At 56.9% G+C, this 21797-nt stretch overlaps 1 protein-coding gene across 2 annotated transcripts in view; it reads right to left on the bottom strand.

The window, feature by feature from the left end:
• Nucleotides 1-19306, bottom strand: part of RAPGEF3 (Rap guanine nucleotide exchange factor 3) — a 29462-nt gene extending 10156 nt beyond the window's left edge. The window contains exons 1-16 of one of the 2 annotated variants that reach the window (XM_061129234.1): nt 19000-19306; nt 11024-11236; nt 5406-5459; nt 5212-5318; nt 4901-5022; nt 4589-4757; nt 3948-4032; nt 3560-3620; nt 3397-3473; nt 3070-3216; nt 2430-2542; nt 2054-2142; nt 1672-1750; nt 1331-1481; nt 1167-1249; nt 354-393 (exon numbers count right to left, since the gene is read on the bottom strand). In XM_061129234.1, the coding sequence (XP_060985217.1) occupies nt 354-393; nt 1167-1249; nt 1331-1481; nt 1672-1750; nt 2054-2142; nt 2430-2542; nt 3070-3216; nt 3397-3473; nt 3560-3620; nt 3948-4032; nt 4589-4757; nt 4901-5022; nt 5212-5318; nt 5406-5459; nt 11024-11116 (1470 nt within the window). In that variant the 5' untranslated portion in view covers nt 11117-11236; nt 19000-19306. Of the gene's footprint in view, nt 1-353; nt 394-1166; nt 1250-1330; nt 1482-1671; nt 1751-2053; nt 2143-2429; nt 2543-3069; nt 3217-3396; nt 3474-3559; nt 3621-3947; nt 4033-4588; nt 4758-4900; nt 5023-5211; nt 5319-5405; nt 5460-11023; nt 11237-11702; nt 12043-18999 lie in introns of those variants that run through there. The other variant, XM_061129233.1, reaches the window with a different exon arrangement.
• Nucleotides 19307-21797: the final 2491 nt, after the last annotated feature.

Raw genomic sequence — 21797 nt, 5'->3', positions numbered from 1 at the left:
CAGTATTCTTGCCTGGAGAATCCCATGGATAGAGAAGCCTGACAGGCTACAGTCCATGGAGTCACAAAAAGTTGGACATGACTAAACCAACTTAGCTTGAATATGGAATGAATATGGACCAGATGGAATAAAACCCCTTGTGGGGGTAGGGAGGAGTGACCTTAGACCTCTGTCTCCTGCAAGGCCCAGCCCCAGTGTCATACGCAGCCCGAGCTCCATGATCACCTAACCCAGACCAAGGATGTGCCTGTGTTTGAGGGGGACCTTCCCATGCAGAGGGGCCTGGAGGTCCTTGGAGGAGGGGGAAATCAGGGGCCCAGCAGAGGCGCGAGGAGCCCACTCGGGACGGACACCTTCATCTGAGGAGACGCGTTCCCACAGCCGTTCTCCAACCTGTGGAGCAAGTGAGAGGGAGGTGAGGCTGGGGGCAGGATCCCCCAGCAGGCAGGACGATGCAGGCTCAAGAGCGGAGGGGTGCCCAGGCTCTGGATGCCCCCCACTGTCACCAGAGGCTCAGAGGTTGGCAGACTTGGAGAGGATGACCCAGAACAGACACGACTTGAAATCCAGCCCCTGGATCCTATGATTTCCCCAGGCCAGCAGGGGAGGGAAGGAGCTCCAGGGAGAAAGGGACCCGGTGTGGTGTCAGCTCAGGGAGGCCACATGTGAGCTCTCCCCGAACCCCAGCTGCCCCCACGGGAGGCCTGGGAGGGCAGGAAGGTCTGGGAGCGCGAGGTAAAGGCTGGGAACTTGACTGGGTGGAGCAGGCGGGAGCTGGCACCAAGGGTGCTCAGCAATAGGTAGGAGCCAGTGAGCAGCGCAGGTGTGCGGGGCGGTGGGAGGATGACACAAATGACCGCGGGCTGCCTGAGCAGGGACGGACGCGTGACGGGAGGGTGCAGAGCAAGAGACTGGTGAGGACGCTCACTGAGATGAGCAGGACTAGACAAGTGAGCCAGCACAGGGTTTTACAGGCAGCAGCCGAAGCCCTGGGGGTGGGGGTGGGGGTGGGGGTGGGGGTGGGGTAACGGGCTCAGGGCGGCACAGCTGCAGAGATGCAGCCTGGATTTAAGCCACGTGTTCGCCCCCCGAAGCCAGGGCTCCCAGCTCTGCTGCACTGTCCATCCCGCCTGCCCGTGACAAGCTCACTTGAGCCAAAGCATCACCTGTGGTGTCGCCGCCTCTCTGGCCACTGTTCCCGCAGCAGGTTGCTAAGCCGGGCGTCCCTGCTCACCAGGTCCGACAGTTTCTGTGGGGGAAGCCAAGGTTCACTGAGACCACCGTGTCCATCCCGGGCAACCCGGCCCAGCCCCGCCTGGCTCCCAGGTACCTTGAGGAAGCTGGTGGCCACAGGGTCGGTGCGGAGCGTAGGGCCGTACAGGGTCACCCACTGACTGACCAGCCGCAGGATCTGTTGCCTCTTGTTGCAGACGTAGGAGCTGCGCTCCTGCTCGCTGCCTCCCGCGGGCTCCGCGTGGAAGGTGGGTCCCAGTCAAGGGAACCGCAGTGTCCGACAGGACCACCCACCACCCCCAGGAACGGGCACAGGAGGGCAGAACACCTGGAGCCCGTGAAGGGGCTGGGCCTGGAGGGTTCAGTACAGCCGTGCTGCGGAGGCATCCCTCCTCCCCATCCCACACACCGTCCCCACCCCCGGGGCTGGAAGGATATTGGTGCAGGAGGGCAGCGCAGAGCTGAGCAGTGGGCATGAAGACGCTGTGGGTCAGGAGGAAGTCACTGAGGAATGTCTCTGTGAGGCAGGGACAGGGGACAGGTGAGGGACTCAGCGGTCAAGTCTCCTGACCTCAAGTATATGCATAACCGGGGCATCCTCTTTACCAACCCCGCCACGGGCCAGGGAGCAGCAACATCCAGTCCCTGTCACAGCACTCCCCACACAAGCCAAGAACACAGGAATGAAAACTTCCGGCCCGCTGACCAAAGAGACCAATCAAGCTCCCGATGAGGTCAGATGCACGGTGCCTGGCCCTCTCCCAGGCAGTGCTGACTGCCCTCTGAGTCAGAAAGCAGGCAGGGTGTCTCCCGCCCCTACCTGTTGGGTCATGAGCGCTGGAGTCAGGCCGCATGGCCTCCAACAGAAGTTCTAGGATCTTCTCTGGGGTGCCAGACATCACTGTATACCTGGCAGAAACAGCCGGTCCATAGCACTTGAGCCCCGACTCCCCCTCCCGCAGCTGGGGCAGACATCAAGAATCAATCCTATCACTCATCCCTATTTGCCAGCCCTCTGCCCACCCCCGTGTGGTGGAGGGGGGACTAACTCCGGGGATGCATCTTAATCCCTGGAAGCCTCTCCACCCGCTGCGGGCAGGTGTATGACACAGAGAAGGGAGTAAAGCCCGGGAAACAGAAGGAGAGAAGGTGGGCAACAGAGATGGTATGGAGAGGTGGCATGGCGGGTGTGTTACCGGTTCCTGCCTGGGGTTGGGGGACGAGAAGGGCCAGTGCCCTGGGAGGTTCTCTCCAGCACTAACACCACTTTGCCATGTTCTTCCAGCCTCATGGTCTTTGCTTCCACATCCTGGAGAACAAGCCACACCCGGTGCTCAATACACAACCACAGCTCCTTTCCCCAGTCTAGGGCCTCTCCCTCTGCCTCCCCCATTCCAAACTCCGAGCCCCACAAGGCTCCCACAAGGACCCGCAGCCCTTCTCCCTCCCTAGTCGATGCCCACGACCTTAGATGTGTCCCTCACTGCTGACTATCGCCCAGCCTGAGCCCCTCCTCCAGCCCATCCCTCCCAGCGCTCCTTCAGTGGATCCCACTCTCCATCAGGCTGCCTCCCCCTGCACCCTAGACCCCAACCCCTCTGTCACCTCACCCCTGGTCTCCCACCAGAGCCAGGGTTCCCAGGGCTCGCTGAACCTCCTCTGCATGCCACGCACCTCCTCACACATCCAGAGTTGGGCTCCCACCTCCAGCCACCATCCCCAAGGTTTCCACCTCCGACCTCTCCCTACCCCTCAAAGCCTCCGTTTGGTCCCTCCTCCTTGCCCCACACTTCTCCCGATACGTGTCCCTGCCCTCCCCACCCCCAGCAGCAGCACCTTGATGATACGGTTGAAGTCCTGCTTGTCCACGCGAAGGAAATGACAGTTGTCTTCCCCCAGGATGATGGTGGCTGCCCGGGGTGCGTCGTTCACCAGAGCCAGCTGTCCGAAGTCGTCTCCCTCATGCAGGGTGGTCACCAGGCCCTGCAGCCAGGCCCGAGTTACAGCCCAGCCCCCAGCCCTCACCGGGACAGACCCAGAGCCACCGAAGCAGGAGGGAACCTGAGAGACTGGCAGCCTTGGGGCCATTAAAGGCACTGCCCACGAGGACAAGGACCAGTGACCAGCTCCGCCCCAGGGGCTGGGCACGGGGGGCAGACTCACCTTGCCATGGGTCACCACGTTGACCGAACCCTTCCAGATAATGTACCACGAGGTGCCCTTGTCCCCCTGGCTGAACACTGAGAGAAGCAGCACAGATCAGACATGCCCCAGGCACCCATCGCTTCTTCCCTGTGGCCTCCGCCCACGTCCAGGCAGGACTTACACACAGTTCCTGCCTTGCTATGTGGTTCAAAGAGCAGGACTGCAGCCAGTTCCCGCTTCACCTGTGGGCAGGGGGACGAGAGTCAGGGAGGCGAGTCCGGGGACGAGGGGCCAGGGGAGGAGGTCAGGTCCAAAGCCACGCATGCTCGGGGGGACAGAGCTGTGATGAGGTCAGGTGACCTGGGATTCAGCAGGAGACAAAGCAGGGGAAGAAATGGGCAGAGAGAGCCAGAAGGGCCTTCGGACAACGATGCCATGCTGGGGACAAGACATCAGGCTGAAGTCTCCAGGCCACAGGTGGCAGGGGAGGGGGGTGTCTTCTGGCCTGGCAGGGATCACAGGACGGGAGGTTTGGGGGAGGGCAAGGTGGGGCGGGGCCAGGGGCTGACCGAGTTCGAGAGGTGGGCCACGGCCTTGATGTGCAGCAGCTCCTCAAAGATGAGGTCCAGCTCCTCATCTGTGCGCTGACCAGGGCTGCGGGCACAGGGGACCAGGAAGAAATGATGAACTCTGAGCCAGGTGCGGGGAGCCACAGCGCCCACTCAGCCTGGGCCGGCCGGGGCTGTTTATCAATAACGGGCCAGCCTTTGATGGGAGCACACCATGCTCCAGACACCGGGCCAAGCACTTTACATATGACTTCATCCCACCCTCACAACAACCCCATGATGTGGGCTATCGTTATCCTTTGACAGAAGAGGAAGCTGGCCAGCAGAGACCCAAGGACACAGAGCTAGTAGCCAGTGGAACTGGAATTTGAACCCAGACCTGCCACGATTGTCTTGGCCACGGATGCTTCTCAGAGGGGGCAGGGTCACTGGAGGTCACAGGCCCCACGGCCTCAGTTAGAGGAAGGACCAGGTTCAGAGGGGGCAGGAGGGCTCGAGATCACACGGCATGTCCGTGGCAGGTGCAGACCAGAGCTCAGGCCTTAGGTCCCGCCAGGGTCCTATTCCTCCACAAGAAGTCGGGGCTCACTCCCCCTCAGGGGCAAACCACGGAGTCTGAGAGCAGGGTTTTGCCCACTTACGGCTTTCGAAGCGCCACCGTGAGCAGGGCATCAGGCCCCCGCTGGGACAACAGGGCCAGAGCCTCCACCAGCTCCTCCTCCAGCTCATGGACACCCACGGGCTCTGGTTCCGGCCCAGGGAAACGGTAGAACTGGGTGTCTCGGTCCTGGAAGGCCCAGTCGTGTTTCACTGTGGGGCAGAGGCCCAGGCGAGGGGGAGGAGAGGAAATTGAGGCCACATAGGTATGAGGCTTCCACTCAGATGCCCAGCACAGGCCTGCTCCCCAGGACTGCCTGGCACTGGGCACCCACCCACCCGGGGCTCAGGCTCACCATGGCAGAGGGCGCCTTCATCCAGGAGCACCTGGCAGATACCCACGGCTTGGCTCCGGGAGTGGACGCCCAGCCCCAGGGCCAGGATCCCATCCACCAGCTCCCGGCCGGAGCAGCACTGCCTGGGAGGGGAAGGGGACAGGGCAGGGAAAGGAGATCAGAGGGCAGGAGGGAGAGAGGGGAGGGAGGAACTCCATCCGAATGGCACCTTCTAGAGCTAGCAGCAAGGCTGGGTCCAGAGCCTGGACAGAGTGAAAAGGAGAGAAAACTGCTGGGAGGTGGGCGAGGAAGCAGCCAGGGCCACCACTCACCGGTGGAGCCGGAGGTGGTACTTTCTGTCTCTGATGAGGTTGGGGCAGTTGGCCAGGAGGTGTCGATGCAGCTGCTTTCCTGCCCTGAGCACCCGCTCCGTGGAGGCCTGGAGGAGGGAGGCACAGCCAGCTGGCTCAAGACCTGAGTCCAGGTGTGCGGGCCCCCTCCCAGCCCCGCCCCTCTGGACTCATACCTGCTCCAGGCTCACACTGAAATCCAGGGACTCCTCGCTGCTGGTGAGTGGTGTCTGAGGGCAGGGGGAGTCTGAGTGTTAGTGCCAGGCTTTGAAACCCAGCTCTCGGGCCCCTCTACCACGACTCCCAGCCCCAGCCCAGTTCTTGACTCTAGTCATTCATTTAGCTAACGGTTCAACAAAGACTCACTGGGTACCCCGCCATATGCCAGGCATCTGCCTCACCGCCACCCTGCAGCCCTATTGCTAGACCCATGTCTTCCTTCATGACTCCATCAGCGCATCCCCAGGGATAAGGTCCCAGCTCTGCCTGCTCAGGGCCCAGTGTGCCCAGGCATCCAGGTAATTCAGCGTGTAGGGGAGGGGCACAGTGGAGCCGGGGGAGCATGGGGATGTAAGATAAGAAGGCCAGGAAGTAAGCAGCTCAAGAGGTCCGGAGGCCCATGGCCTGATGCCGAGCCAGGGTCGGTCCCCAGTCACAGGACTACAGACAAACCTCCTGCCTTCTGTGGGCCTCGATGCAGCCTGGCAGTTAAAGACACAAACCCTGGAGCCGACTCCTGGGTTCCAATCCCTGCTCCTATGTAACCCTGAATATATGATTTAATCTCTCCCTACCTATAAATCTACAAAACATTCATAATAACAACTCAAGCTTTGGAAAGGATTACGTGAGTTAATAGAGATCAAATGTTTAAAGCACTGACTGGCATATACATATAGTTGTGTGTACACGTTAGATATTATTACTCATCTGTGAAGCACAGGGCGGGCTGCCTGCTGGAAGGCCCTTTATTCTTTGCGATGCTGCTGCTGGTCCCTAACCCTGCAAACATGAGTCAGACCTGGCAGCACATGGGATGGCTCCGGAAACAGGGTTTATGTAGAATCATTGGTGAACGAGGTTTCCCTGCCCTTGGCATCTATCGGGCCATCCAGGACTCGCAGGCCTGTTTGCCCTGGGATGTCGGCCATAAAAGCCTCTCATGCTCCTCTCCTCCTGCCACCTGAGAACTGGAATTTGTGAACACCCCTGAGCAGGATGCCCTACCCTCTAGGAGCCCTCCCAAAGGCAGGCACTGGACAGTTCATACAATATGTCTTTCTCGTGATTTCATCTGACTTCACAGAGAATAGGTTCAGACGGGAAGCAGGCAGAGCAGGCAAGGTCAGTCCTCCTTGACTTAATCAAGAAACAAAACTCTAGAGGTGATGTGCCCTGGTAACTCAGACACATAGCCATTCAGCCAGGGATAAACTCAAGCTCCTACCAGAAGTGCTTACATTCTTGGGCTCACTCCACCTGGTACACCTGCCTGTTTCCTCTCCCTCCCCTTCCTTCTCTCCACAGCCTCCCCATCAGCACTCAGGGCCTGAAGAGGACCTGGTCTGGGGCCAGAGCCCTCTCCCCTGGACCCAGCATCTTCCCACTGTGTGCCGGGCAGAGGCCTGAGGTCCGACATGCGTAGGCGCCTGGCCCAACGCTGGGCGGAAGTCACTAGGTGTCCCAAAGGTATCCTTACCCCAGTCATGGGGCCCATCCTAGTGCCAGACATGGCCCTGGAGACTCAGCGATAGGACAGGAAAAGAGGAGGAGCCAAGGAGGGAGGAAGGGCAGGAATATTACCCGGCCAGCCTCCTGTGTTGGAACAAACAGTGCCAAGAGCCAATGACTTGTTGTTGCTCATGTCAGAGTACCCAGGTGGCCCCAGTCCCCCCAGCACCCCTCGGTGCCCAGGACCCAGGCTCCAGCACACACTCCCTTCCTGGTATTATTCTGACCCTGGAGGGCACATCAGGAGGGGAGGTGCCCGGTCACATGGCCAGTCTGGTCAAGACTCAGATCTCAGATCCACAGGCCTTGCTTCAACCATTTCCTGTCCTGCCCCAGGGGACGCGCAGGAGGCTCAGAGCTGGAACGCTGGCCCATCAGAGCTGAGGAAGAGACCTGAAGGCATCTCTCTTATTTTCCCAAAAAAAGCAGCAGGAGCCCAGAGAGATGAAGTAACTTGCCCAGAGTCACACAACTGCTTAGAAATTTAAGATCCTACTGAATAATTGTTATCAACGCTGAACCAGAAGTAGGTGTTTGTCTCCTGTTTCCTGGCTAGAGAAAAGGAGGCACAGAGGTTATGTAACCTGCCCTTTTCAAGCTGGTAAATAGGGGCACCAGAATTCACCCTGTGCCCATCTGATTCCAAAGCCCATGATCTTAGCCACTAAGCCCTACCATCTCCTATGGAGCCTCCACAGTGCTGGGCCTCCCCCACTGTGTGCTATGGACTCGGAGGTGGTAAATTCTGTCCTCAGGAACGTTCCACGGGCAGGAAGTTTGAAAAATCCTGGGTTAGACGAAGTTCCGTATGTGTGTCATCACAGTCCCTCTGAACCCCTGCCGTGGGGTCCATGTCCATGGTCCCCTGTGCATGGGGGCCTCCTGGGATCAGGGTAGGGGTCCTATTTAGGGACTGCGGTCAGGTGTGTGGGCTCTGGAGTCAGGTGCCTGGGTTCAAATCTTGGTTCCCCACTACCAGCTTGTTGTGTGACGCTGGGCTGCTTATAAAGCTCTCTGTGCTTCAGCTTCCTCGTCTATAACATGGGGTTGGTGGCAACAGTACCTATCCCATAGGGTAATTTTGAGGATCAAATGAGTTAATTAATAATATGGAGCATTCAAAGCCATGCTTGCTTTGCAGTAACTACTTACTCAATGGTAACTTAATATAAGTCTTCTTTCATGATGGGCAGCTATCACCTGGACACGGTGCAAGAAATGCTGTACTTTGACTGATGCTGTACCTGATCTGATGCCCCCAAGTGTCAGCCGAAAGCAGTGGCTGGTGTGGGTAGCGGGGGGAGGCCCTCACCCACCACCTCCCAGGTTTGGACAGGAAGGACTCAGGGTGGAAGAAGAGCTCCTAGTCATGGCCTGCCCCACCCCCTCCCTGTCACCAAGTGTCCAAGTCACACTGGAGGGGCAGGCACAGAGCCAGACAGCCACATGGGGACCCGTCAGACCAGTTCCCTTAGGCCACAGCTAGGGTCTCGGGCCAGGGCTGTGTGCGATGGGACTGGGAAAGGATGCATGAGGCAGGTGAGGTTCTGGAGTGTCAGTGGTACCGTCTGTAGCAAGAGAAAATGCACCACACACTTGAACTCTGCAGCCAGACTGTCTCGGACCCAAGTCCAGTTTGTCCCTTAGCAGCTGTGTAACCCTAGACTGTCACTTAGCCTCTCTGGGCTTCTGCTTTTGCATCTATAAAATGAAATGGGGAAAAAAATGAAATGATGGCATTAGTAGCTATCTCTCAGGGCTTCTGTGAGATTATTTGATGTGATTAAAACTCATAAAAGCACTTCGGATATAAATACTGCACAAACACGAGCTACTTCCATCATTTGGACAGGTTGAATGAAAGCATGTTTTCTGAGTTAGAGAATAGAGCCACCGCTCCCAAAACACTCACTCAAAGAGTAGCATCTCAGGGTTCTCTAAGCTCAGGGGACCCACCAGAGGTCATCCTGACCTTGCCCCTGCCTCTAGACAGATTGGTTTCTGTGTTGGCTCCCAGACATCAGATAAGATCTCACGTACCCCTAATGTTTATCAAAGGAGACGTTCTTCCACCCTATTCCAGCATCAGCTTTGCCATGGTTGTTAAGTCCTTCCCGTGTCAAACCTCAGGGTCTCCTGATGTAACCTGCTTTAATTCTCTCTTGTTCTGGTCTAATGGGAACAGAAAGTGCTCTCTTCAGACCTCAGGAGGTTGATGGATTTCCCTCTCAGTTTTCTAAAGGTGGCCATGGCCTGGGTAACTCCCAGCACTGTCCTCCTGGGACTCTGGGCTCCACCTCCTTACAACATCCACCCATCACCCTGTGTATGCACACTCCCTGCCGGCCACTTGTTCCCTCACACGAGCCCCCTCAGCCAAAGGCATCATCCCAGAGGTGAGAATTAATAGCTTCACAGGGACCCAGAGTCTCTTAAACACAGACACAATGGGCTGAAACCACCTCACCCCTACTCCCCAGAGACGGTCCTCAGGAGAGGATGTGGCCCCTGCCTGGAGCCCTAAAAATCTAAGTTCCCTCTAATCATCAATTCACGCACACACACCTGGTGGGGGAAGGGCCTCGTTTCTGCGCCTCTGACTCCATCTCTCACTCCACTGATCCTCACCCCCACCTTTCTGGCCTCCCCACGCATACCAGCCCTTCAATTCTGGGACCGAGGGAGTGAGGAGACAGCCTAGCAGCCGCCTTCACTCTCTCCCTTACTTTGGGTCCCAGGGGATCCTCCAGTGACCTCATTGTCCTGGCCCCTGACCTTCCCCCGACTCCCCACCTAGCCTCTACAAGCCAGGCAAGGGACAGGAAATGCACAAGTAATTATAGCCTGAGAGGGAAGGAGGGAGGGAGGGTTCCAGCCCACTGGCTCCAAGCAGTAGCTACGGCCAGTGACCTGGGGTGGGGGGTGGGGGGGGCAAACAGCTAAGGCCAGAAAGACCCTGGCTCCCCTGCCCCCTCCAGAGTGCCATCTGGAGCAGGACCCAGGCCCATGAGGCCCCTTCTCAGGAGGACCCAGGGAGGGAGGGGATGGAGGACAGCTGGGGACTGACACCTAGATTCTCCTCTCACTTCCCATTGCAAGGGGGACCCCATTATCTTGGTGGGCCTTGGTTTTCTCAACTCAGCTTCATATTTTGGTACATTTGGTAAATATAAATGGCAATATTTGGTAAATATATAAATGTGTGAGGTAGGAAGAAGGAGGCAGAAAGTGGTGGTCATTTTACTCAAAAAAGAATTTGCTCCTAAGAGAGGGGTTCTCCCAACTCTATCACCTAATCCAACTCCACCCCTTTGCCCCGGTGCCCTCCCCACACCCACCTGCACACACGTCACAAACACACACCAGAGCTCAGGTGAAGAAACTCTATTAAGTCTGGGTGACTGGGGAGAGCTTCTCTGCTGTTTTGGATCCTGCAACCATATCCTGCCCACCATCCACCATCTCCCCCCCCCCACGCAACACACACTTCTCTTTCCTTCATTCTTGCAGCTCCAGAGATGTTCTTCACTGGCAAAGGGAGCTCCGTTCATCTCAGAGTCTCCAAACTTCTCAGAATTCTCCCCTGAGCCCCTCCAAGCCGATGCCAAGCAACGTTCACATGACCACTTCACCCCAGATCAAGACGCAGACTCCACGCAGTTCACTCTCACTAAACGAGAATGCTGCCACAGTGATGTTTAAAGAATAGTACCAAGCTTACCTCCCCAGCACTTGACCTGACCCCTGTATTTCATACATGTCTTCCACCCCCACCTGAAGAACACACGAGCGCCTAACTCAAGCCACACGGAAGTGACAAGTTCTTTTCCCCTTCGCCACATGCCTGAATAGGGGGACTTGGGCACCACACGCATACACAACGCAGTTGTGTAAGCCACCCACAGACTGCAGCCAGACTGCCTGCCCGGCTGTCCACCCCAGGTGTATCCCCCATGCCTGCAGAGCAAGCTGGGCCACCAGCAGCATGCTCGCCCCTCCCAGTCGGGGGCCCCCTCCAGCCCAGGGGGGCCTGGCCCTGGCCAGGGAAGGGGATGGGACTCACCCAGCGCAGCCCCTGGATGCAGCTGGGGCGCTGGTGTTCGAGCAGCAGCTGGTAGGAGCAGCTTCGGGACCGGTACATCCTCCTGAGCACCATGTTGAGCAGCGTCCCCTCCGGCACCACGTCCGGGAGGCCTCCCAAAGGCGGTGCTCCCAGAATCGAGTTGCCCTCCACAGCCAGGCCCACCTGCCAGCGGCTCTCACCTGGCCAGCCCACCTGTGATGGGAAGAGGAAGGCAGCCTGCCATGAGGCTGGGTCCGGGGCAGCTGGACCAAAGCACGGCCCGGCCGCCCCAGGCAGAAGCACTTCCTTCGAATCCTCTGGACTGGTCAGGCGGAGGTGCTGCGCCCCTGCCAGGAGCCGGGGGAGGGACAGGAAGACCTTCACTGGGGCCTGCCGGTCTGGCGCACTTAGGGGTCTCCAGCCGGCGGCCTACCAAAGATCAGGCCCTTCTTTGGAATTCTGCCCCACCCCACCGACCATGGACCTGCAGGGATCTCCACCAACTCCCAGTATGGAGCTCTGGACTCACTGGACCCCCGAGAAACGCAGCTTCAGCTCAAACCCTTCTTTTCTCCTCCTTCCCCACCCTGGACCAAGCCTCTGTCTCCCACCCCAACTCCCCCACCGTGTCAGCTTCCTCCCTGCTCCTCCTCCCCCGCCCCCACCCCACCTTACCCACCTTCATGTTCCTCCTTCAAGCTCGCACAGCCCTGCAGGCTCTAGCAGAAGGCAGGGGGCGGCGGGAGCACCCGCCCGCCCCACAACGAGCCACTGTGTGCCCCCGGCCTGTAAGTCCCCGGCGAAGTGAGCAGACCAATGCGTAGCTGGAGCCGCTTCCAAGGCAGCCCCAGCCAGGCTGGGTGGAAAGGCTCGTCTCGGGTTGGGGGAGAACTGGGGGCTTGGTGGGGGGACAACGTCACCCCCGCCCCCAGCGACAAGGAACCCCGAGCCTCCCCTCCGTCCCAAACGAAAGAGCCAGCTGGCACCGGGCGCTGAAGCGAGGCTGCAGCTGGCACTGATCCGGGCGGGAGCCGTCACACCCCCTGCGCGGCCCGCCCCCTTCCCCTCCCGGACCGACCGGAGGGGGCAGGGAGGACGCGCCGGGCGCTCCGGCAGGGAAGGGGGCGGGCTCCGGCAGGGGGCGGAGTCGGAGCCCCGGGTACCGGGAGCTGGCGGGAACCTTGGCCTCGAGAAAGCCCGGGGGCCGGAGCGCCCCGGGAGTGTGTGCCCGGCGGCGGCGGCGGGGCTGGCGGGATAGGGGCTGCGGGGCAGGGCCGCCATGCGGCCGGGAAGAGAAACGCAAACAAGGAAACGGGGGGAAGGGGGGAGGGGGTGAGTCACTGCGGCCCCACCCGGGAGGGAAATCCGGGCTGGGGCCGCTTCCCGGCCGGGGGCGCCCTGCCTCCTGTTTCGGTTCAGGGTCTCGAACAGGCTGGGGGAGGGACTGGGCCATTTTCCCGGAGGGAATCCCGCTGCCCAGCCTCCCACCGCAGCGCGCCTAGGCACGCACCCCATCCGCCGCCTTCTCCCCGCCCTACACACGCACGCACACCCCCGGCACGGGTGGGGAGGTTGAGGCTGGAATGGAAGGACGGCGCCCGCGGACGGTGGGGGCTGGAGTCGGGGCCGAGCTCCGGGAGGAGGGGATGTTAGAAGGCCTCGCCCCCCCCGCGGTTCCGGAGTCCCAGGCCGGCTGTGTGTGGAGAGCCATCGCCTTCCTGGGCCTCAGTTCCCGCCGCCGCGCCAGTGGCCCAGCGCCCCCTCTTCGCCTTTCTCCTGCTTCTGAGGCGGCGCAGAGACAGTGGCTCCTGGTCAGCTATTCCCCCGGCGCCAGCGGCGTAACTGGTCCCATTCTTCACTGAGGGTTTTGGAAGGAGTCGCGCGCCCCGCCCCCGGCTTTCTAGAACGCACCCTCTTTTTGTCCCATCAGTGTCCCTTCCCTCTGCAGCTGAGCCTGCCTGGACAGAGGAAGACACATCTCTGACATACCATGCCCCCTACCCTTCCACCGATGATTATTCTCTTGGGGGTGTGGGTGTGGATTTTCATTGTGATTAAAACCTCAATTTCAAGTGTCTTTATAAGTCTTCCCAGGAGCTCATCAAATGTAAGTTCCAGTCCCTTAAATTCAGATTCAGCCTTACTGGCATGAAATGGAAAGTCTGTGTTTTGAACAAATACCCTAAGGTTGTCTGCTGGGAATGTTCTCACTTTGAGAAATGTTGGTGGAGTTTTAAATGCTCCCTCAGGGAAGATGAGGTTAGATATGCGTCCTCAGTTGACTTTAGCCCACCAGGCTCCTCTGTCCATGGGATTTTCCAGACAAGAACACTGGAGGGGGTTGCCATTTCCTCCTCCAGGGGACCTTCCCAGCCCAGGATGAAAGATGAGTCTCCTGCATTGGCAGGCAGATTCTTTACTACTGAGCCACCTGGGAGGGGAGCCTAAAGATGATTGTAGCCCCAAGCCCAAACCCAACCACCCAGGTTCAGGGAATTTTAAAGAAGGAAGAACAGTTTGAAGGGATTAACAGGCAGAGGTCACATGGGGAAGAGAGTTGAGAGGGAATGGGGGCTGGGGAGTGAGTTGAAATTTCAGGTTGCTGGTGCCATTGATCTGTCTAGAAGTTGTTGCAGGGGAGTTTCCAGAGATTGCGGTCAGAAAGGGGTCTCTGATTTCCTATTCATACTGCCACTACTTTAGGCAGGTGGAAAAGGAGCCAGTGAGTGAGGCAGGACACTTGCGTCCCTCAGAGCAGACCACAAAAGCCTATAAGTGCCTGGCACTGTTCCAGGTGTTCACAGGTATTTTTCTCTCTGCCATCAGCCTATGAATTAGTACTGTTGTCATTCCCACCTAAGATGGTGAAGATGAGGCTCAGAGGTATTAAGTAACTTGCCAAGGTCACACTGCTATTCAGTGATAGAACTGGGGCTTGAACCTGGGTTGCCTGGCTGCACTTAACCCCCAGGCTATGCTGCGCTGTGTGTACATCAGATTCATTTTCTGATCCAGACTACATGCCTAAGAGAGGGGGCTGCAGAAAGATAAATTGAGTATGGTGGGGGGTAAGGTGCCAGGATCCAAAGACAGTCATCAAATGGGACCTTCCAACTTGTTGATCTCTAAAGAGCAGGGCACTCCACCTCCCGCCAAGGCAAATGATTGAGCAGGTGTTGTCTTCTCAGGATTCCTGGCTGGAACTGGCCGGTGGAATGAATGCTCAGTAGATTTTTGATAGAGGCTGAGGCCTGGAGGGGGCAGGGGTCTAAAGGAGTGTGTCTGAGGAAGACACTTTAAGCTAGATGGTGAGTCATCATGGGGACAATTGTGCCATGCCCCGGTACAACCTCCACCCTCCCCTATCTTTACATGCCTGAAAGGTGTGTTAGGACAGATAAATAATAACAATAGTTAGCATGCACCAGGCTCTGTTCTTGACACTTGTTATACATTCACAGATTTAATCATCACAACAATCCTATCAGATAGGTACTATTGTTATCCCATTTTGCAGATGAGGAGATGGAAACATGGAACGGTTAACTGACATGCCCAAAGTCCCACAGCTAAGATAGGGAGCACTGAGTGATTCTCCCCAAGCACTTACAAATCTGTGCACTTTATTTACCACTTTGCAGTCCTGCCTCTCAAATACTGACAGCTCCCGCAAAGGCAAAACCCACATCCAGAGTACTTTCCCCCACACCTGGGTGCACAAGCTCCAGAGGTGGGGAGTGGGACAGACGGATGATGAAGGCTGAGCAGCCGGGCCCCTTGACACCGTCCACCTCCACGCTGAGCTCTCTGCCGGGACACGAGCCTCCTGGAACCCTGCCTCCCTGTTTTCAGACTGGCAGCAGAGGAAGGCAAAGGCTCCCAGGGAGTAGTCCAGGAAGGTTGATGGGTAAGGAGGGCTTTTTGGCCCGCTGTGGCGCTCAGCTGTAGTTCTCACCCAGGCCTCTCGGCTGAGCTCTACACTGGTGGAGCCCAGGGCCTCTTGGATCTTTACACTACATGAGTAGAAAACTTCCCACCCTAGCTGCCCCTCTTCCCGCCCTGCCTCTCTCAGCTCCCTGCTCCAGGACCCCCACCACTGCCTAACCAAGGCACCTCATACCTTGGTCCTTCCTTCTCCCACATCCAGTCAGCCTTCAATCTGGGCTGATTCAACCATTGGATAACCTTTTGCATCCATCCATTATGCCCCAGTTCAGTTCAGTTCAGTCGCTCAGTCATATCCAACTCTTTGCAACCCCATGGACTGCAGCATGCCAGGCTTCCCTGTCCATCACCAATTCCCAGAGCTTACTCAAACTCATGTCCATAGAGTTGGTGATGCCCCATCCCCTCTGAAACTGCTCTAGCCCAATGATGGTCTCTTCCAGCACTCACTGTATGCAGGGTAATCTGCTTGCTACTTTAGAGATATCACCTTTTAATCCTCAGAACAATCACTATTTACAAGTGAAGACCCTGAGGAACAGAGAGGTGAAGTAATGTAGCCAAGGTCACATAGCTAGTAAGTAGTAATGCCAGACTCAGGCAGTCTGACTGCAGAGCCCACACTCAGTCACAGTTTGGTATTGCCTCCCTGATCACTGATGCTGAAGCTGAAGCTCCAACCCTTTGGTCACCTGATGTGAAGCGCTGACTCATCAGAAAAGACCCTGATGCTGGGAAAGATTGAGGGCAGGAGGAGAAGGGGTGACAGAGGATGAAATGGTTGGATGGCATCACCAACTCAATGGACATGAGTCTGAGCAAACTCTGAGAGATAATGAAGGACAAGGGAAGCCTGGTGTGCTGCAGTCCACAGGGTCGCAAAGAGTCAGACACGACTGAGCGACTGAGCAACCCTGATCACTACTGTCAGCCTTGCCTTCCTCAGCCATTCCTATGCAATGCCACAAGAATCTTTAATTTCTTCAGCAGCATTTATTGTAAGCGTCAGGAACTCTGCCGTAAACTGAGGATCTGAAACCAGGCAGATCCTGGGCTCCAGGGCCATGGAGCCTAGTGGAATTTTCTAGTAACTCCCTAACACACTAATCTGGTCAGGCCTCTACCCAGCACAGTGTCTGGCATATAGTGGGTGCTTAATGATTCCGGAGGGGGGAAATGAAATGAAGTCTGTGGGGGAGTCAGCCGGGGCCAGCTGTGGGCGTGTACCAAGGGCAGGGCGGAACGGAGAGCAACTGCTCTTCCAGTTCATTTTGAGGACATTTTATTTCATCTCCCTCCCTCCTGGCTGCTTCCTTGTCTCCTATTCTTTCCTCCTTCTCCCATGCTACAGACCTTGCTCACGAGGCTCAGCTACATCCTTTGACATTGTTGGTGGGGTGGAGGGTGCAGGTTGGAGGTTGGAGGGCATCTTAGCTAACAGGCCTCCTGTGGGACTATGGAAAAGGGCCATCTTGGAGACCAGAGGGTGTACGGGCTGTTCCTCGGCCTGCTGCAGCCTCCCTCAGCATCCCCACCATTCTCCCTTGGCCACGACTTATCGACAATGGAGAGAGACTGAGACAATGGAGAGAGCCCAGCTCCCCTCACCTGCGCTCCACCGCCCAGCTCTGGAAGGCTCAAAGTCCGCTTGGCCAGGCTCCTGACCCCAAGGGTGGTTCCAGTCCAGTTCACCCATCTCCTCCCCTCCCCATTCCTGGGGTGGGGGACCAAGGCAGGGAGCTGGAACGCTGATGGGCCCCAAGCCAAATCTTCCTAGGACCAGCAGGTCACAGCCAGTCACTCTTGAACTTCTAAGGACCGTGGTAGAGTGAGGGGCAGAGGAGAGACTGGCTCCCACTTCTCCTGGAGAGGGAGCAAGCTGGAGAGAGGTCTATGAGGGTGGACAGAGCTCAGGACCAGTGGGGAGCTGCCCGAGGCCAGAGCCAGGACCCCACACTTAACTGGAGGTACATTCTGCTGGCTGGTCGTCAAGCTACCCCTGCATGGTGGCGGCAAGGAAACGGTCACTGAACAGGGCTGTAGTGCTGACAGTGGTGGCCAGAGGGCAAGGAGAGGCCGGGAGAGCAAAAGAGAAAGCAGAGGCAGGTCTGGAGCTGTGCTACGGGAGGGAACAGGCCTGCCTAGTGGGCAAGTTTGGTGGTGTTTGAATGTGCAGGAGATGCCTTCCCCCTCCAGCTTCTGCTTCTCAAGTGTGTGTGTGTGTATGTGTGTTACACACACCCAGAAGACACTGCCTCTGCCCTTGAGTGATCAGTGCTTTGAAACGGCGGCTCCAGCCTAGTCATGACCACTTCCTCTCCGAGCCTTCTCCGTGGTCCTTGCTCCTGCACTCCTATTAGAGCTACTAGTCTGCACTTGCCTTTACCTGAACCCACCCCACTCCCTGCCTCTCCCTGGGGCTCACTACCCTCACTACCTCCTGCCCTGGCCTCCTCCCAACATCTTCCACCCTCCCCAAACCCTCATCTCAGGGGCTCCCATCTTCCACCCACCCTGGGCCCTGGACCCTCGCTCAGGACGCAAACTCCACACCCTCTTGGCCCTCATGTTTTAGAGACGTGGCAGGGGTGCTGCAGGAGCCTGAGGGGGGTTCTGTCTGGATCTAGAGCCTTGGCCAGGGAGAGAGCAAGGCTGTGGGTAACCAGGCAAGCAGGCCAGGCAGAAAAGCCCCTTCTGAGCATCACAGCAGACCCCGACCCTGCCCCCAGATCCCACTCCGGAAGAGCTGGGGCCAGAGGAAGCTGAACAGTCCAAAGACTTGGCACCAGACCCACTGCCCATTTCCTCTGTCCAGACAGGACACAGCGAAAGGCCAGGGAGGCTGTAGAGAGGGGGTCCAGAGAGGGAAACAGAAAAGAGAGGTGACATCCCTCATCTGAAGGTCTGACTGAGAAGGGGCTGCAGGCCACTCCCTCCCCTCCTGGGATCAGTCCTGGCTCCAGGATGGAGGGGCGGCCACCGGCTGCTCAGACTTCCCCCCAGCCCTCAGGAAGTCCTTCCTGTTCTTGCCTGGCCACCCCTCCTCTGTGAACTTCACCTCCAGAGAAATGGAAAGGCAGCAGACTCCCCTTTTAAACCCATGGCAGGGGGGCATGGCACCCACCTCATCATTCCCCCTCTCATTCCACCTCTCATTCCACAGAGGACTGGATTCTGATTTCACACACAGGCCCCTCCAGACGGAGCCCCCAGGGCTTGGGTTTTTCACCTGCCACGCCCCAGCACAGCTCTTCTCCCACACAGAACCAGCCTGTGTCAGTTCCTCCTGCAGGGCCCATCTCCCAGCCGCACGCCTGGCGCTCAGCACAACTGCCGATTAGAAATTTCACAGAAGTTGCTTCCTCGCAGTGACTTTGGCGGGCAGGAGCTGGCTGCGCATTGCTCCAGGCCGCCTGGCTTAGCACAGCCAGGGCCGAGGCACAGAGGCCCTCAGAAGAGGTTTCCTGGGTTGAATAGGTAAACTCATCGCCCCGCTCCTGCTCCTGCCATGGGTCCCTTCGCCTTCCTCCTGTCTCCTGCAGCTCTGACTTTCCTTCCGCTACCTTTCTCCCCAGTTTTCTTGGCCCACCCCGATCCCTCAGCCTGCCTCGGTCTATTTCTCACCCATCCTCTGCCTCCTCCCGGAAGCACCCTCAGATTCATGCCTCTAACCTCTCTAAGGTGCTATCCACGGGTCCCACGCACTGGTCCCTTAACTTTACCCAGGGCCCCTTATAGCTAGACTGGAGGAGGCTCCTGTGTACTGACTGAGCCTCCCTGGTAACCTTCTCACTCCACAAATCCAATCCCTAAAGACAAATCTAAAGGACAGATGTGTCCTAATCCCTGTCCTGGCCTCTGTCCTTTAGGGAGAGTTGGTGCCCTCCCCTCCTCCAGCCTTTGTAGCCTCTCCCCAGTGCTCCAGGCTCTTGCCTTGCAGGGGTTAACTCCCAGCTTTCTCTCTCTCTGTCCCCTCACCCAACAACAATGCCACAGTGAAACAGGAAGGAAAAGAGCACTGGGGGACATACCTGTGACCGAGGGTTCAGGTCAGGAGATGGAGGTCACCAGAGGACTAGGAGAGGCGAGGAGGCCTGGGCCCCGGGCCCCTCCTTGTTGCCCTTCCAAATGCCTCGGCGGCTGTGATCACTCACACGCACCACATCCTCCCACTCCATGCTTGTCTGTCTCTGGTGCTCATCTAGCTGTGGGGCTCAGAGACCTGTTGCTTCCGCTCAGCATCTTCTCACTCAGCTTCCTATCCTCTGCGTGGACCTCCAGGTTGTCAGTGCACAGGCAGAGGAAGTGGGGTTTCGGTGAGAAGCCAGACTGTGAGTGGTTTCACTCTGGCTGTAAAAGATGAAGATGCCCCCTTCTAGGGGCAGAAAGCAGCCACAGTCCTAGGGGGCAGCACTGGAGGAGGGGAAGGCCAAGGTGACCCCCCTGGCTCTGAGTCCTCAATTTAGGATTACTTCTTCAGCCTGGGCAGCTGGGATGCTCATGATGGGCCTAGCTCCTCCCTGCAGTGAGTCACCTGCTACTCATCTCTAGAACAGTCCTTTCTGCTCTGTGGTCTACAAGCTGAGCTCAAAAAGAAGACGAAACTGCAGGAGGGCAAGTTGAGGTGTCAGGCACAGCCTCGGGCTACCTTCGCCAGGGTCCTCAGCCTTGAACCCCACAAGAGTTGGGGGTGGGCAATGGGACCACATAAGGTCTGGGGAGAATCTTGTGGAATTTGCCACCTAAATACATGCACAGGAGATTCTTAGCCCAGTCTTGGCACAACTGAGTCTCAAGGCACAAGATTAGAGAATGCTGCCCCCTAGAGCAGGATTAAAGAATTCTTCACAGACAGCTGGCCATTCTTTATTTATAGAACAAATATTTATTGAGTTCCTACCTAAGCCCCTGGCATTAGACTAGGAACTGGGAATACAGAAGTGATCAAGGCAGGCAATAAGACCACTAACCATGAGAGTTTTCCATAGACTCAGGGATTTCTTGAAATGTTGGACCTGTGATGGTAAAATCAGCACAGTCCCAGACAAACCTAGAGGAGTTGATCCCTAACAGATAAAGCCCCTGCCCTCATGGAGATTTATATTCAATGGGATGGCAAGGGTGAGGATGAAAAGATTAAACAAATACATAAGACAGTTTCATGTAGTGATAAGATGTCACTTATCACAACGTGTAAGACAGAGTAGGGGGCTGTGCTGCTGCTGCTAAGTCATTTCAGTCATGTCTGACTCTGTGCAACCCCAAAGACGGCAGCCCACCAGGCTCCCCCGTCCCTGGGATTCTCCAGGCAAAAACACTGGAGTGGGTTGCCATTTCCTTCACCAATGCATGAAAGTGAAAAGTGAAAGTGAAGTCGCTCAGTCGTGTCCTACTCTTCTCGACCCCATGGACTGCAGCCTACCAGGGTCCTCCGTCCATGGGATTTTCCAGGCAAGAGTACTGGAATGGGTTGCCACTGCCTTTTCCGAGTAGGGGCTGTACTTTAGAGAATAAGGACAGGATTGCCTCTCTGATGAAGTAACATGTGACCTGAGGCTTGAATGATGAATGATCAATCTTATAAGCACTCAGAGAAGAGTTTTCCAGGACTTCCCTGGCAGTCCAGTAGTTAGGACTCCACACTACCACTGCTGGGGGCGTGGGTTAGATCCCTGGTCAAGGGCTAGGATCCCGCATCCTGCTCGCTGGGCTTTTCTGGTGCCTCAGACGGTACAGAATCTGCCTGCAGTGTAGGAGACCCAGGTTCGATCCCTGGGTCAGGAAGATCCCCCAGAGAAGGGAATGGCAACTCACCCCAGTATTCTTGCTTGGAGAATCCCATGGTGGAACCTGGCAGGCTATAATCCATGGGGTCACAAGAGTCAGACACAACTGAGTGACTTACACTTTCACTACTTTTCACTTCATCCCGCCTGCCACAAGGCATGGCCAAAAAAAAAAAAAAAAGAGAGAAGAGCTTTCTAGACACAAAGTTACTAACACCCCAGAGCAGGAACAACCTCGGCACATTCAAGAAACAGAAAGAAGGCCAGCGTACCTGAACCGAAATGGGCAGAGGTGAGACTGGTTGGAGTCGGCAAGGCTCTGATTTGCTTACCCGAATTGCTATGGAAAATATTGAGGAATTTAAGCAGGGGAGAGCTGTATTCTGGTTGCTGTCTCTAAAAGACCATTCCAGCTGCTGGCTGCAGAGTGGATTGGAGGGGCAAGAAGGAGCAGAGGAAGGAAGACGGGTTAGGGAGCTGCTGCAGAAGGGCAGGTATTGACGATGGTGCTCCGCCTAAGCATGGGGACAGAGAGGAAAGAGAGGGCAGACCCAACTGTGCTTGCTAATGAATTGGACATGGGGTGAAGCCATAGTGAATAAGGATATATCCCAAAGGATATCAGAGTTCCCTCTGTGTGGGGATTAAGAAGCAGCGAGGAGGAAGCCCCGACACATCCAATAAACTCAATCAACTGGCGTATAGCTCATAGCATTGTGCCATTGTAGTTCAATCATTCAATCATGTCCAGCTCTTTGCTACCCCGTAGACTGCAGCATGCCAGGCTCCCCTATCCTTTACTGCCTCCCGGAGTTTACTCAAATTCGTGTCCATCAAGTCAATGATGCCATCCAACCATCTCATCCTCTGTCACCCTCTTCTCTTCCTGCCCTCAATCTTTCTCAGCATCAGGGTCTTTTCCAGTGAGTCGGCATTGTGGGAGGAGATCTATGTCTGGAATGTGCCTGCTTAGGAGGAGTGAGAAAGAAATGTCTTAGGAGACAAGATGCCCCGTGGGTGGGAGTTAGGAGTCTGTCTTAATA

This window comes from Dama dama, chromosome 3 (assembly GCF_033118175.1).
Source record: "Dama dama isolate Ldn47 chromosome 3, ASM3311817v1, whole genome shotgun sequence".
NCBI classification, from domain to species: domain Eukaryota; kingdom Metazoa; phylum Chordata; class Mammalia; order Artiodactyla; family Cervidae; genus Dama; species Dama dama.
Note: the sequence above shows the minus strand (reverse complement) of the source record. Positions and strands in the feature narration are given on the sequence as shown.